This window comes from Ptiloglossa arizonensis, chromosome 11, assembly GCF_051014685.1.
Source record: "Ptiloglossa arizonensis isolate GNS036 chromosome 11, iyPtiAriz1_principal, whole genome shotgun sequence".
NCBI classification, from domain to species: Eukaryota; Metazoa; Arthropoda; class Insecta; order Hymenoptera; family Colletidae; genus Ptiloglossa; species Ptiloglossa arizonensis.
The window spans coordinates 9,557,865-9,573,755 of NC_135058.1; the positions used below are offsets into that span (position 1 = coordinate 9,557,865).

The 15,891-nt window shown below is 44.4% G+C and overlaps 1 protein-coding gene across 2 annotated transcripts in view; it reads left to right on the plus strand.

The window, feature by feature from the left end:
• LOC143152708 (ecdysone-induced protein 78C-like) overlaps nucleotides 1–15,891 on the plus strand; it is a 172,516-nt gene that overhangs the window by 126,706 nt on the left and 29,919 nt on the right. For both annotated transcript variants that reach the window (XM_076323101.1, XM_076323102.1), the window contains exon 2: nucleotides 11,551–11,675. In XM_076323101.1, the coding sequence (XP_076179216.1) occupies nucleotides 11,551–11,675 (125 nt within the window). The remainder of the gene's footprint in view (nucleotides 1–11,550; nucleotides 11,676–15,891) is intronic.

Here is a 15,891-nt window from a genome sequence, read left to right on the forward strand (position 1 = left end):
GCTGTCCTCCACGGTGATCCGATTTCCACAATACAGCGAACGGACACAGCTACGTGGATAATTAACGAGTGGACTTGGTCAGGAGTTCGACGATAAATTGTAACTGGTCGAGCAGAGATTGGAAAAAGAGGAAATACGTAGCTCGTAAGGAGCATCGGTAGATTTATTTTAATGTTTCCGTTGATTTTCGTTTCGTGTCGAAGAAGTAATTATCTAGAGTGGTTTTAAGTAATTTGGAGTAATTATTCAGGAATTTTTTTAGAGAGAAGTACGGTGACACTGTCGAGCAATTTTTGTACATTGTTCGATGAGTATTTATTCGAATAGAATTCGATCAAATTTCTACCAGTCTCGAAATTGTACAACGAACTCCCCGACTTGAGTGTAGAGCAAGAATACAAAGGTAGTGAAAACGTAATTAAAATCTAACCTCAAATTATATAGATTGTACCGAGAAAAATTTTTCCCCAGCTTCCTTTACGGTTGAAAAGAAAGTTAATATAAGAAAAAGTCCGTACGACGCGATAAGCTTCGCTTTCTTCTCGACTGCAACGATGCACAGATAAAGCGCAACTGCGCTTTCGTCTTAATTGCACCAGATGTTCCCTTTCAACGATTTGTCCGTGTTCGTTGTGCGTGTAGCGACATTCGGTATAACGTACTCGGAAAATGAATATTTCGCTAGGTACCCTCTTAACGAGACACGCGTTTCACTGTCGCGCGAGCATTAAACGAAATGTATTTAATAAGCTCGAAACAAGGGAAGTCGAGTGAAGTGAAGTGAAGTGAAGTGGCTCCGATGTTTCGTAGAAGAAGTAACGGAACGCGTGTATTTTCAATGAGAATTCCCGGCTCGTAATTAAAGAAGCAACGAACGCCTCGATAAAAGTTAATGAAGACCGAAACGTCAACATCTGCTCACCGTGGCGATTGGCTCGCAATAACAGGCACGTAGGTACAGGTGGCAGATAAATTTGTCTTCTCGCAGACCTCCTGTTTCCTGTCTACTGATAATCTACAGTTATTGCCGAACGAATTTCAACTGGTTAATAGCCGCCGTGTGAAGAGAAGCGATCGAACAACCGATGATCAACGAACAATTAACGTCGCCCGGAGATACCTAGCGTTCAATCGCTCGACGAACGACGTATCTTTACCCGTGAGAATCGCGATGAACATCGCCTCCTGGACAGCTGAACCGTGAAGAGACCTTTCACGGTGGTAACGTTCCGAGCTTTTGTTTTTTTTTTTTACCGCGAGAAGGAACTCACAAGAAGAATCTCCGATCGTGGAAATTGTTTTTCGGATAAGAACGAGTACAATTTGTAGTCCACGTGTACACAGTGTGATAAGAGAGTGTTACAGAGTTCGTCGTAAAATTTCAAAGCGAAATTTCCACTGTCCAGAATTTATAGTAAAACTTCAGAATGATATTTCTACTGTCCAGAATTTATACTAAAACCTCAGAGTGAAATTTCCAAAAGTAAAATTTCTCAAAAAGCTCATTTTACCAATCATCGAAATGAAATTTCTCAAGATCGAAAGCTCAGACCTAACCCAAGCCTAAGCCAGACTTAACAATAATGTTTACGCCCAACGTTGCCTATATCCACGATAAAACGTTCAAGTAAAATTTCTCAAGAACAAAAGCTCATTTTGCCAAACGGTACGATCCTCGTATCGTCACTCGTCGGAATGTTCATACCGAACGTTGCCTATATCCGTAACAAAACGTTATGTGAAATTTCTCAAGAACGAAAGCCCATTTTGACGAACCTCGCGATACTCGGGTCGCATTAAACGTACACCGCAACCCAGTCCTATCCTAAAAGCGATTTCCACGCTCGTGAGACCTTTTTGTTGGACGAGCTAACGGAGCTTCTCAGCGTTCCATGTTTTTCCAACTGTGGACGTTGAAAACAGCTACACGGTTCGAATGAAAACAGCTACACGGCCGGGCTCGCGTGCGAAGAAAGACACAATTTACATTAATTAAAGAGGGGGGCCACTGTATCGAGTTTTCCTTCTCCGTTTTTCTTCTCTCTCTTACATTAAGACTACTCGTTGCTCCCGTATACGTTAATTAAGAGCGAAGTCGAACCCCGTTAACGAGACCGTCGGTGGAACGTCTTCGCGAGAGACAGCCAACGATCACGTAGGGCGAATAGCTGGTCGTTTATCGTCGAATGTAGCAATCGGTTAATTAGCTCGATGTTTATATTCTCGTTGCTCGAGGGAACCTCGACCCTCGTCGAGCGTGAAAAAAAAGAAAAATAAGAAAAAGAAAGAAAAAATATATTACCGCCACGGTGTTCACGTGAGATAATGCGACTTTTAAAAATGCCCCGGCGACTCGTACCCCACCTAATCTTTATGCATAAGGCAACGATGTTGCTACGTACCGTTACGCTGTTGTAATTTCTCAACCGCTAATGTATTCTTGTCCACTTGTTAACGAAACGAGCGGCGGGGATTAAATTTGTCGTTACAAATCGGATTCGGAACGGAGGGAGCCAACTACCATGCTGAATTGTTAACAAAGAAAAAAGTTCGTATCAAATATTCGAAACCTCGTTAAGAAACGTTTGGCGATCGACTGAACTTTTTGTGGGTTGGCAACGAGATCGTGATTCAGGGATGAGTTTGCAAATCGACGAAAGACAAACAGAAGCTCGAGTACGTAGCGATGTTGCGTTTCGTTTCGTATGTGCAAAAGTTTCTCCGTCTTGACCATCTATCTTTGAAATAATTCTATCTGTGCAATATTATTACTACTCTGATCGTTTAAAGGGGCCAGTAACTCCGATTTATCCAGTAAACGTTGTTATTTGAATGCTATAATAATAATAATCTTCGAATCATTTTGAGGCAGTCTTTATTCCTTTCGAAAGTAATACAATTTACATAATAATTTGTAATTGGGTGCGAGTGACTGGCGCGTGGTGTTTCTTAAAATATTCATTAAGATGCAACTGAGATGCAGATGAAGAACATTCGAAATCGAGAGATAGAGTCGAGTTTTATAAAAAGAAAATAATAAGAAACGAACTAATCGATGGAGTATCTGAGAACCGTACTTGGGTTGACGAAAGTCAATAAAAGAGCACATTGGAAAAAAATTCTTACAGTAAGATGGAAACTCGGTCGTCTCGAAACATAAATACTAGGGACCATTGACGTAAATGCTTGGCCACGTGTCGACCTATTTTCCAGTGTGGATTCGCCGTGTCATAGTGAAAACAATGAGTAGCCAGCCGCGTGTCCTGTCCTCGCGAGAGTGCACACAACAATATACACCAGTGTTGTTGAAACGAGGTCCGAGTCCTGCACTTTAAGAGCTCGAGTCACGATTAAAGTCACTAAATTCGAACTTTGAGCTGCGACGGTCAGAGTTCTTCACATTTCAGCCTTCGAGCTCCAAGACTAGAGTCCCATAAATTGCTAATGTGCAATGTACTCGGCGAATTCTTCCGTGAAAGTTTTGCAACATGGCTCTATCTCCGACTCTAGAGTGTCTTTTTTTTTTATCTCGACACGATGGATCGTCTCACGAGCAAGGGATAATATTGAAGAAATATTCTTGCGAATTTTCCATGGTACGAAGGGTGATGGAGAAAATTATTTATACTATATAGTGTTCGTTTGCGTACCGGACAATTTTTTCAGAAACGTTTCTGTGATACCATACGTTTGCTCCTCGAGATACGGAATGTCTTACGAAGAACCAAAGATGTACAGCGTACATTTTTTAAAACGGAGGTGGTGGAAAACTTATTTATATACGAAGAAAAAGATGAGAAGGGGTTGGAGAACAATTTCTCTCCGCGTCGTTCCTCCTTCAAAACCGTTCAAATGGTTCTCCACGAGGATTCTTCAAGTCGTGAGAAACAAAGGACACATTCAAGTGGATACATCTCCTTCACCCGAGACACCCCGTATTATTTATCAGACGATCTCGTCACCGTGCACGATCAACGCAACAACGTATCGGGTCGAGTAGGTTATACAAACGAACAAACCCGTAAGGAATCTCCCAAGACGCGACGAGAAATGTGTAAAAACCGACTCCACATCCGTGTTTAACCTATCCGAGTCCACGAGGAGAGATCGTGTTTACGATCGCAACGGTACGAAGAACGAAGAGCTAGAGGAGGGATCGATATTATTAACAAGTCAAGGAGGAGGCGGACAGGAGAAAAAAAAAAAAGAAAACCTTGGTTCTCCTCGTAGGTGAAACGAGAAGATGAAAGCGCTCGAAGCAGCCTCTGTGTTCCAACGATATATATTATATTTAACGGAGGTGGCGGAGGGAGGCTTTTCGCTCCAAGTGGCTCGCGGATTCGCTTTATCTTATCCCGCGAGGTTTTCACTCGAAACCGAATGAAATATATCCGACTGTCCGTCCCCCTCCTCCCTCCGTCCACGTTCGCCCTCCCGTTTGGTTCGCGCTCACGTACACCGTGTCCATCAATTCGAAGTGCTCCCGCGAGGAGAGAAAGTTCCCTTCGGTCGAGCGGAATTTATAAGCAGAAATAGAAACTGTGGCGCTTGTTTCGCCGGGATATCACCGCGCCGTAGTTAAAGTGAAATGTTTAAGCACCGTATGATTACGAATAGAATATACATACGCCGAGGCTTGGTAAAGATTTACGGTCGCGGGGCAACCCCAGCGGGCAATCATCGCGCGTGAAAGTGCGCCGCGGCGCCCAACGAAGACGCAGAACCGTTGCTGCGCTTTGCATTTCGATTAGGAGGGAGAGAGAGAGGGGAGGGTGAGACGCGAGGCCCTCGCTGGAAAATACAGGCGATAAAGAACGCGGATAAGGAGCGGGCGAGAGATTCGTTGTCGGCCAGAGAAATAAATACGTCGATCGGTTCTCAGACTGCTACGGGAGATCACGGTTCTGCGGTATGTACAGTTCAGAGATAGGAAAATGGTTGCCGGATTAAAGGGAATTTACTATGCGGTGATCGTAAGTTACCGGGACAATCTTCGATGTGAACCACGGAGAAAATTAGGCCCTTGCTCCGCCCAATACCCACCGGACAGACGTATTTGGAAGCTGAGTGGTTGCATCGCATAGGCGTAGAAACTTCGTATCTGCGGGGAATGTACAAAATGGTGGACACGGCGCGACAATCATTCTTTTCTCTGTTTATAAAGTTAAAGGTGATTTTAGCACGGATTTGAGGGAAAATGTAGCACACTCTGAGGAAAAATATCGAAAAATGATTGCCGTATTATGGAGGATTTACTATGCATAGATGCATAGGCGTAGAATCTTTATATTCGCAGAAAATATAGAAAATGGTGAACACGTTCTACGTTCCAAGCAATTCTAAACCTACGATTTCTTATCGCCAATACAGTGAGAAAATTATTAAAAAATCTGGTGAAGCAATAAGCGCGCATTGGACGTATAGGGTGATCGAACGGGAAAATTTTACTTAATTATAATACTTGTTCTTGACAATGAGTGAAAACTCTTTATGGAAAACAATGATAATATCAAAATTGAAAATTCCATTCTTTTTGGGGTAGATTTCATCTTTTTGCTGAAAAATTAGATTTTCGACACTGACATTGTTTTTTACAAAGACTCCTTAATTGTTATTACGTTCATCTCGCTCTGTTTCGATACCTCGTGTTCGCCAGGTGATAGATCCGTGCACGTGATCTCTCGTCTCAACGAATAACGAAAACGCGCGAAATTCGAAGCGGGACTAATTCGATTCGTTGTCAATTTACAATCTCTGCATAGTAAGTACCCTGTCTGAGGGGAAAGCCGACCGAACAATCCGATCTGATACGATTCTCAATTTCTTCCAGAGGACAATTTCTCAGCTCTGCCGGGTACGGGGATTTATTGGGATAATTTTCCACGCGGAGGAATGAAAATCGTACAGCTTGATCTCGCACCGGCGGAAAAAGCTGAAATTATCGAATTTAAAAGGACAGAGAAATCGAAGTACCGTAAAAGAAGGTAGAAATCCGTCACTGGAAGAGTAGTTCCTCTTCTCCGATGTAGCTTCTTTTTGCTGTACGGGGTGATTCTAGAAACCGGGCCCGAACCATAACTCTTTCCCCGAGCGAACACGGAGAAAATTGGTGGCGAGAAATGTTGCACGGTTCAGGCTCTTGAGAAAGATGTCAACATTCCCGAGAATCTTGTCCGTCTTTGCTTCGAGAAGAGAACTAGTTTCTATACAGAATCAGGATATATAACAGTAATAGAATATTTACGTAGAACGCAGTAAATAATTTTCGTGTCGGACCGATTGCCTTAGAAAAGTTCTTTTATCGAGGGTAGAAATAAATATGCAAGGAAATGCGTCTCGTTAACGAATTTATAACTTTCTCGTCGAAACAACCATCTTCTTATCGATCCTGTTCAATTTACAGCGGTGTAAACGAGGCTCGTTAATTGTTCGTTGAGTTTCTCGTTCTTCTTTTTTGGAAAATATTCTTTCGTCTTTCGACTTCCACAAAAGTCGAGATATCGAAAGTAAGCCGAATCTTTAACATCCTGAATTTCTCCGGAAATGATTACTCAATTAACAGATCGATAGACACGAACACGTTTGTACAGTAGACTGCTCGATGTAATTATTCAAATAAGGTAACTAATATCTCGAAAGTCACTTGTGTTACGTAAACAGAGCGATATAAATCATATCATACGGAAAGTAAGTATGTAACTCTCGAAGACAATTGCGATAATAATTTTCCAATAGCAACTTTATCGGATGTTACTCGTAGAAGATACAGAAGTTCCTCGATCCTGGTATTCATAATATTTCATTCTCCAGAATCCGGTATTCGGATTCTTCGCGCGTGAAATCCTCTATACTTAATCCCCTTTGAATAGGGTTTCCAGACGTACCCTTTTTGGGGGACAGTATCCCATTCGTTGGAAAATTTCCATAAAATGCTCGTTCTTAACAATCTGGACCGTGGAACACGAAATAACCCCCATTAATGTTAGAACGATAAAAAGGTACAAAAAAAGCAAAATTTACGCGACGATCGTTACCTCCAAAAACGAAAAACACTAATAAGGTGTCTATGAAGACACACAAGTATCACAGATCTCACCTTTCGATATCTTTCAAGAAACTCATTAATATACTTTAAATACATACAGTAAAGGTTTCAAAATAATCGTGAGATATTCTTACAAATATAAGAATACATTTTTCAAAAAACCAAAGTATTCTTTTAAGAATATTTTCAATGTTTGACCAAATTTCAAATAACAGTTTCAAACTGTTGGCACTGATTTGATCTACTTAAAAGTGTGTCTTTCTGTAAAATTGGCACACACACACCACACATAACCACCACCATCACCACCGCTAGATTTCGATTCAACCTCGCTTCTCGAATCTCCAATTTGCGTAGGTGGACACAACGAGACAAACGACCGACAAAAAAAAATCGAGTACCGTGATACACGCGTGACGCACGCTCCGTAGAAAAGTCATCATCGTATTTAAATGGCGCGCGAGTACCATCGGCGGGGATCCTCGTTGTTGAAGACGGAAACGAGCCCCGCGCGTGCAAAAAGTGTTCGGAACGCGAGCAAATTTATTCGTGCACGACCGTTTAAGGCGTCGTTAATACGGTACGGCCTTAACGAATTCCCATGAACGGGCACCGAAAAACTTCGGTGGCTCACCGTGGAACGGTCACCGTGTACGTCATTACGCGGCGCGCTTCCGCCTTCGTCTCGTGAAATTACAGACCGTCCGTGAACGGGCAATAAATTACAATGTATCGTCGTGCGAACGCGCCCCTCGCGCATTGTTGAATCGTTTATCGGGACACCCCTAATTATCCGGCCAGTTTCGTCGAGTACAGAGCTCGTACCACCGTGGAGAGTAACTCTCGCTGTTTTTCTTTTTTTTATTTTGCAACAATGCAACGGTGGGAGGCACGACTGTTTACATACCACCGATACCTCGTTGCTGCTCTTGGAAATTGGTAATTCCCATCGGCAACGACTCGTTTCGAAGCACGAGATTGCCGAGTATTCGATAATCACCGATACGTGTACGTTTAGTATCAATACGAATCGATTACTTCGAGGTTGATCGTTTCGTTCGATACCCGTTTCGTCGGGTTATCGGATCGATCGTTCGTTGATCGATTCGAAAAAATCGAAACTGGTTTCTTCGAGATACCGGGATATTAATTAGCGTATCCTTTTTTAATTTTAAGTTATCCGCCTTGTTTGGGGTAACTGTTTAGGAGAGTAATCTTACCGATTACCGTCCGCGTGGTGTTTCAAGGAGAAGTTGTATTTGTTTTATCAATCTGATCGAACGTTTTCGATTACAGAAAGCATAGAGTTATTTACATGAAAATTGAAATTGATATTAATTCACAGATTCTATCTGTTGGCTCGTTCTATCTTCGAGGAACTCGATCACTCGTTTTATAGACGATCGTGTGCAGGTTCTTCTCCAAAACCCAATTTTGACCTTCAAATACAGATTCTTCGAAGTAAATGAAACATTCTCACCTACTCCCATTAAACAATCTCTCCCTGATAGAATAAAACTCTGGTACATCCACCGAACCGTAACATCCTTTCCAACGCATCGAGTATCAGCTTCATAAATCGTCCAAATCGCTCGAAACCCACTCCGTGAATCCACCATCCACGAACCAACCCACGTATTGTAAACACGGATAAACACTAGAACCCCGTACCGAGAAGTCTCGTGGTTTCTACGAAAGAGATCAAGAAAAGGTCGATATTCTTCGACCGGATTATCAGAATACGCTCCAAATCGTTTTTCATAATTAATAAAAAAAATACAAATCTTCCTGCTCTTGACGAAACGATACAATTCACATACGAAACCGTCCCTTCGGAACGAATCGGAAAATCCCGCGTAAAAGTCCCTCTCCCGAGAATCCTCGATCCACGAACCGATCGAAGAATCGCGTAGAGATGAGTGGCGCGCGTGTACACGGTTCCCCGGTGTGTCGAGAACGGGGTCCCGTAGGACCCAGACACGAACGTCTCGGTTACCGAGGAAACCGGCTAGGATCGTTCTCGTAAAAAGCAAAGTGGACTTCCACCGCGGCGTATTCTCGTCCCGGGGCGAACGCGTTTCCGGCGTCCTGGAAAAGGGAGGCTCGCGCGGCGAGTTGGTGGTGGTGGTGGTGGGGAATACGGGGGTCCGAGTAACGGGGTGGTATCCAGTGAACGCGAACCGCGTCGTATTCGTCGTTGTCGTCGGTGTGCACGGAATACCGTTCGATCCCGAGCGCGTTACCCGGGCGTCGTAAAATCGCGCTCGGTTGCCCGGTGCAGTCGCCGCGGATCTTACGGATGGTGAACGAAGGGATCGGTCGAGGTGGAGGGGGAGGCCCCCCTGGTTTCCAGACGCTGCAATCAACCACACTCCGGCCCTCCGTACCCCCCACCACCGGTCCACCCTGCGCTGTCTCTCGCGTTCGTCCTCGTGGTTGTCTGTTTTCGAGCGGCGCGCACTAGTCGCCTATCCTCGGGTCGTGCACCATCTCCCCATCCCCTCTCTCTACTCGCTCCGTCTCGGTGGCTCGCATCGATGCTCGGTCTCTCTCCGTTCGTAGCCGCTATTGCACGTAACGACGTCTTCTGGCAGGGGTTTCACGAGAGTCCAACGGTATATATAATGTTGCAGACTACTCCTATACGGTTCCCTCTGCTCTCTCCCTTTGCGGGCGGCCCCGTTTCGCCTCTTTTTCCTTCTTCCTTTTTCTTTCCGTTCCCCTCGTTCGCTCTGGCTCTGCCTCCGATGCTTCGCGGGCGATCTTCCTCCGTCCGTCCCCTCCACCCCCTCTACCCTGAGCCTCCCCGGGGCCCCGATGGTTGGCCGTAACGGTGACGCGAGCCTTTCCGTTACACCGAACACCACCGTGTGCCGAGGCTGTTTCCAGGCCTTTTCCCTTCCACGGTCCGTTCCGTGTGTGTTGCCCGCTCGCGTCGTCGTTGCATTATGGATGCAACGGATCCGTCCCTCCCTACCGCGGAACGGAACGAAAGAAGCCGCCATGACCGAACGTGTCCCTCGCGGCCACCGTAGGGAACCCAGACCTTCCTCCTTGCCTTTTTCCATCGAGGATCGACCGTAGCGCGGCAACGAGAACGTATCTCGCCACGTTCTAACCACCGTCTCGCGACCTGTCTCCATTTGGATACACCGCGAACGGGGTTCTCGTTTTTCACGCGCCCGCGCTCTCCGCTCCTCTTCTTGCGCGTTGTTCCCGGCTACGTCGCGGACCGTTTTCCATCGGGCGATCGTGTGTGCCGTTAACTACGCGCACGACGATAGTTTCTATTTTTTCGGGGAGCGCTGAAGGGGGGGACGAGAATCACAACGCGAACTTAGTCGCTACAGGGACCCGTGGAACGCACCGCAACGAACTGTTTACAGAGGGAGCCACCGTGGTTTCGGCGAACGCGTTTTCGGGCACGATTCGCGCCGAGCAAGGACGAAGTTTCGTCTTGCTGGTACGAGCGCACGAGCACACGGTGTATCGTAAGATTGAATCCATCGAGTATAGAATGCATGCGAGATAAGGGAAGGTCTTCCGAGGGACCACTCGCGAGACATTTTATAACTAAGAAATATATTGAATTGTTCCGAGTTTCAACGCGATCGAGAGAATCGAAAGGATCGTTGAACGGAATGAGATTAGAAATGTAACTTTTTTGAAAGTCGAGCGTGCTCCTTTTCTCGAAATGTCTCCCGATTCGATTCAGCGAGAAAATCGCGAAGTAGACGATATTGTAGACGAACCAATCGGTAAAGTGTCAATGCGAATTATTAAAATTCCCTTCGAATTTGACCCGTTCAATTTTTCGAAGATGGAAACAGCGAACCTATTTCGTACGTCCAAATTCAATCAGTTGCGAATTCATTGCGCTGTCGTTGCGCTATTGCGAATCGGAATAAATTGAGCCATTTGTACGTTAAATTCTATCTTGGCGAATTGTCCACGCGTTTCGCCGAACCGTTGAAATTGCTTTATCCAAGACCGAAACATCGCCCCGAAATTATTCTATAATGCAATTTTCATATTTTTCTTGTGTATTCGTTCTGTGCGCGTTCGTGGCATGCATATTGATGCGCGCAGACCGTGCGATTTAATATCCAATCGAGAAACGATTCCACGTCCGACAAATGACCGATTAATTAACTCGATATATTTCGAAAAAGTGAACGTACAATCGGCGAGTTTTCACGATCGATGTCTCCTTACGCGTTAACGAGCGATTGTTTCCATTCGATGCAATTGAACACGTTGCCACGAACGAATAAAAAAAAAGATACAGACTTCCCGGTGTTCGAACACTCTTGCAAAGCGTTCGACGAATCGAACGCGGGGAACGATGAACGCTGTGTGTTTTCGTCCCGGGCTCGCTATGCTAAGAGTTTCCATATGGGTATCTTGCTTGAACGAAGAGGCTGGGAGTGTTTCAGCGCAACGTTTACCCAGTTCTACGGATGTCGATCACGTTACGTAACGTAGCTGCCTGTTTTGTTTTCCAGAACAACACTACGCGGCCGCCGATTCGAACAGTTCGACGCCCGCGAAGAGTTTCGTGGCCTGTAGAGTTTGCGGTGACAAAGCGAGCGGTTATCATTACGGCGTGACCAGCTGCGAAGGTTGCAAAGTGAGTATGGAATTTGAAAATGTTCCTTCATTGCTTCGAGAAATCGCGACGATGTGGAAACAAAAGTAAATGAATAAATGAATGAATAAATAAATAAAAACGTAATACTCCTGTTCGCGATTCGCCAACCGTGAATAATTTCCGGTAAATAATTTCGCGATCGGAAAGAAAATAACAGGGATATGTATTTCGTTGATCGAAATGAAAAAGTATTTCGTTTTTTTCTTTTTTTTTTTTTTATTCACGACCCTGTCCGCGATAAAGTTTCCTTCGAGTCTATCAAACGCTTGTTGACTTTTCCCTCGAAGCCACGGAGTTGAGAAACTGATTATAGAAACTTAACCACGAAATCGCGAGTGGATACGCGTGCTGTCTACGACGAACTTCGGAAGATACTTTAACGGAACTTTCTATACCGGGAAATGTAATTATATACCGTAAAGTTTTCTTTATCTCGAAATGTTCTCCGAACGAGATCCCCCCCTGGCCGTTCGACGCATCACTTCCGGCGAGAAAGTTGCGACGCCGTTATAAGTAGAATTTTTCTTTACCGCGCGAGTCTGTGCATTACCGGCTTCGACTACTTTCGATCGATCTTCTCGCTTCTGCTCTTTCCGTTTCGAACTATTCGCGTTATGTTCGTTTATTCCTCTCGTATCTATCGTGGTCTATCGACGACACCGTGCCCGCACCGAAACCGTACGATTCTCGTTTCCTTTCTCTCGAGTATCCTCGAGAATATTCCACGTCGATTCCTCGAATTAAACACGATACGCCTAAACTCTTTGTCGAAAGGTATCGGTTTATTCTATTAGGTTCTTCGGAAAGTGATTTCGTTCTCCAAAATGGCGAATGTATAATTTAATAAAATAGAGTTTATACGCTCTAAAAAGATCGTGTTTCATTTTCACTAAAAAAAATAAAACGAAATGACTTTCCGAACAACCCAATAAGATACACAGACGATGTACGTTTACGAATGCATTTCCTTTACGAGTTTCAGAATTTTCATTAACATTTCGAATTGAAAATCCGCGAAGCGCGTAACGGTTACCAATAGTGGAAATAAGTTTATAAATAGTAGAAGTACCAGAAATAGCGAACTTACATTTACCTTTAAACGGGATCGAAGAGTCGAGGAATGGATAAAATAAGTAACTGGAAATGGACAAATTGAAAATCCAGCGGAGCGATTAGATGTTGCCGGAGTAAATGGTTTCGTAGTCACGATTCGAAAGATTCTCACGATATTTCGATACTTTTGTACGAAGAACGAATTTTACGATGGAAAGTTCAACCGTTCGAAAGTTTCATTACGGTTTCGCTCGATCTTCGATCGTGCTCTCGCGTACAATGGTTCGTTTTCGTAACGCGAGAATTGGACGGATTTTTCGTTTCGCGTTAAAGATGTACGCGTTTCGAGAACCCCGTAGCGAGAACCGTACGGGAGTGAATTTGCGAAATGTGCGAGGCGACATCTTGAAATTGATCCCGGCCGATGACGAAAGGGAACGTATTGCCCGGTAACGAACGCTTTTCATCGATGAAAAATGAATACACGTGTTTCGTCAATTAGCGTGGCCGACGTGTATTAATTCTATAAAATGTTGTTTTTCTTAAGCCGTGAAATTGAGTATTGTCTGGCGCCGTTATTAATCGTGTACGTCACGCGTCTTGACTAACGTCCGAGTGTAATTAACGTTGGCAGTGTTGTTGATCTGGCAATCGAACAGAAACAAATTGCACCGGTGTCGGTGGTTTGCGAAATACGACGATGATTGTCCATCAGCGCACCGACTGGTCTAGGAATCGTTAACGTCGTCCAAGGTGTGGCAATAATATTTCATTACGTTTACGATGTATTGGCGGTGCAACGGCGTATGCAATTTCTCCGGCGGATAAATGAACGTTCGGTCGCCTTGTAGGAGTACCGTCTTGTATACGAGTAGCCTGTAATACGACTACCGCGGTATATCGGTACCGTGTTATTCAAATACCGTTTCATAGAAGCGCCGTGTTATACAAGGGTTGCGTTACAAGTGGAGTCATAGGAATAACGCGTCGATAGAAGTATCACGTGTTATATGGATACCGCGTGTTATACGAGTACCGTGGTATACGAGTGACGCGTTGTGCGAGTACCGCGTTACACGAGAGTCGTGTGTAGGGGTTACCAAGTTAGAAGAATACGGTGTTACACGAGAGTCGTGTATAGGGGTTACCAAGTTAGAAGAGTACCGTGTTATACGAGTGTCGTGTTATACGAATACCGTGTTATACGAGAGTCGTGTATAGGTGTTACCAAATTATAAGAATACCACGTTGGTAGAAGTATCGTGTATCGATGGATACCGCGTTATACGAGTGTCGTGTTATACGAGTACCGTGTTATACGAGAGTCGCGTATAGGAGTTACCAAATTATAAGAATACCACGTTGGTAGAAGTATCGTGTATCGTATGGATACCGCGTTGTACGAGTACCGTGTTACAGAGATACCGAATTATACGAGTACCGTCCTCTAAAAGTACCATCTTGTGGAAACACAATTTTATAGAAGTACCACGTCTCGTGTAGAAGTACCATCTCTGTAACCGTACCGTCTTATCCAACTTCCGTTTTCCATAAATACCGTGTTACGCGAGTACCCTATTACAGATCGATCGTGTCTTACACGTATACCGTGTTACACGGGTACTCCGCTTAATCGACAAATACGTCCGATCCAATTCCCAGCGAGTCGAAACGGAAACTCCATCGGACGATGGTCGATGAATCTTTCCGTGGAACCGAAAGAAGAAGAAGAAGAAGAAGAAGAAAAGGAAGAAGGTGTCCGAAGGTCTCGGGGAATAGGAAAAAGAACCGATTCGGGGAAATCGTTGGTTCGTTTCGTATTTCCCGACGGAGAGCGTCTCCACCGTTGAAGAAGCGCACTCTCGGGGCCAGCCGTTGGTCTCGCGATGTGTACGTGCCTTAATCTTCGCGCGAGATGCACATCCGCCGGTGCTCCACGCCTGAGATTGAAACACGGAAGCCCTAAGGCCACAGTTAACGGTGAATTGGTACATTCTCGCGCTCCCACCGACACGTCCGCGCCGCGTCGCGCACGGCAGCTGCACGCGCACAAACACGCGCGCGACCGCTTCTTTCCGATATGGCAAAATTAATTTCCCGGCTGGGAAATGAACGCGCGTTCGTTGCACCGTAACGCGTCTCGTGTCTCCGCGGTACTCGTGTCTTTTTGTCGCGGTTCTCGCGAGTAGGTTGAACCGAACGAGGCGAGGGCGAACCGAACAAGGAAACGAGCGTCGTGTTATTATTTATCCGACAAATCGGGACCGGGAAGACGTTCGAGAGGAATTCGTAAGGGAACGAGGTCGAGAAATTTCGAAAAATATTTTCCCGTCGACGAGTTTACGGAATTTGTTCCACGATTGTGAAACAATCTGCGCGTCCACTCGTTGTCGTTTCCCGTTACGCGTTGTTTGCGTTAAAATTAACAAGCACACCGTGAATATTAATTAAAACCTGCATTCGCGATTACGTGGCCGGGATATTTGCATTGGAATGTTTCGACCGTTACGTTGGTAATAAAAATAAACTATATTCTTCTATCGGGGTGTTAGAAGTTAGTATTAAAGAAAGTGAGGTAATTTTGTATTGTGTAATCGCTTTCTGCGGGAAAGTGAAGAGAAATTAAGCGTTATCGACAGTTGTAAAAGTATCGTGTATATTGAAATATTATGCGCAATTACGGAATAGGTATTAAATTGATTATCGGTTAAAGCGGAATGTATTTCGAGAAGAAATAATATTCGTTAAACTCGTTTGTAAGAAAATCTCTAAAATGTTCATTGTATGTACATTAATCGTTTCTATTTTATTAAATATCTTGTTGATATTTCTTTTTTAATCTTTCGTGGAGAACGGAAGAGTACATTAATCGTTCCTATCTTATTAAATATCTCGTTGATATTTCGTTGATACTTTTCTTTTTGTTGATCCTTCGTGGAAAAACGCAAAGAGTCTATTTAGGTTAGTTAAACGCGTACACGTGCATTCGGTCTTCTGTGACTGACTGTATATCTATACGACCATAACCGCTTGCAAATAAATCGTGGCGAACGAGGTTAATAAAGCTGGATAATCGTAACTATTTTTGCGCCACATTTATGATTATTGTTCTCGAGAACGCAAGAAACGAGTTGACCCCGTA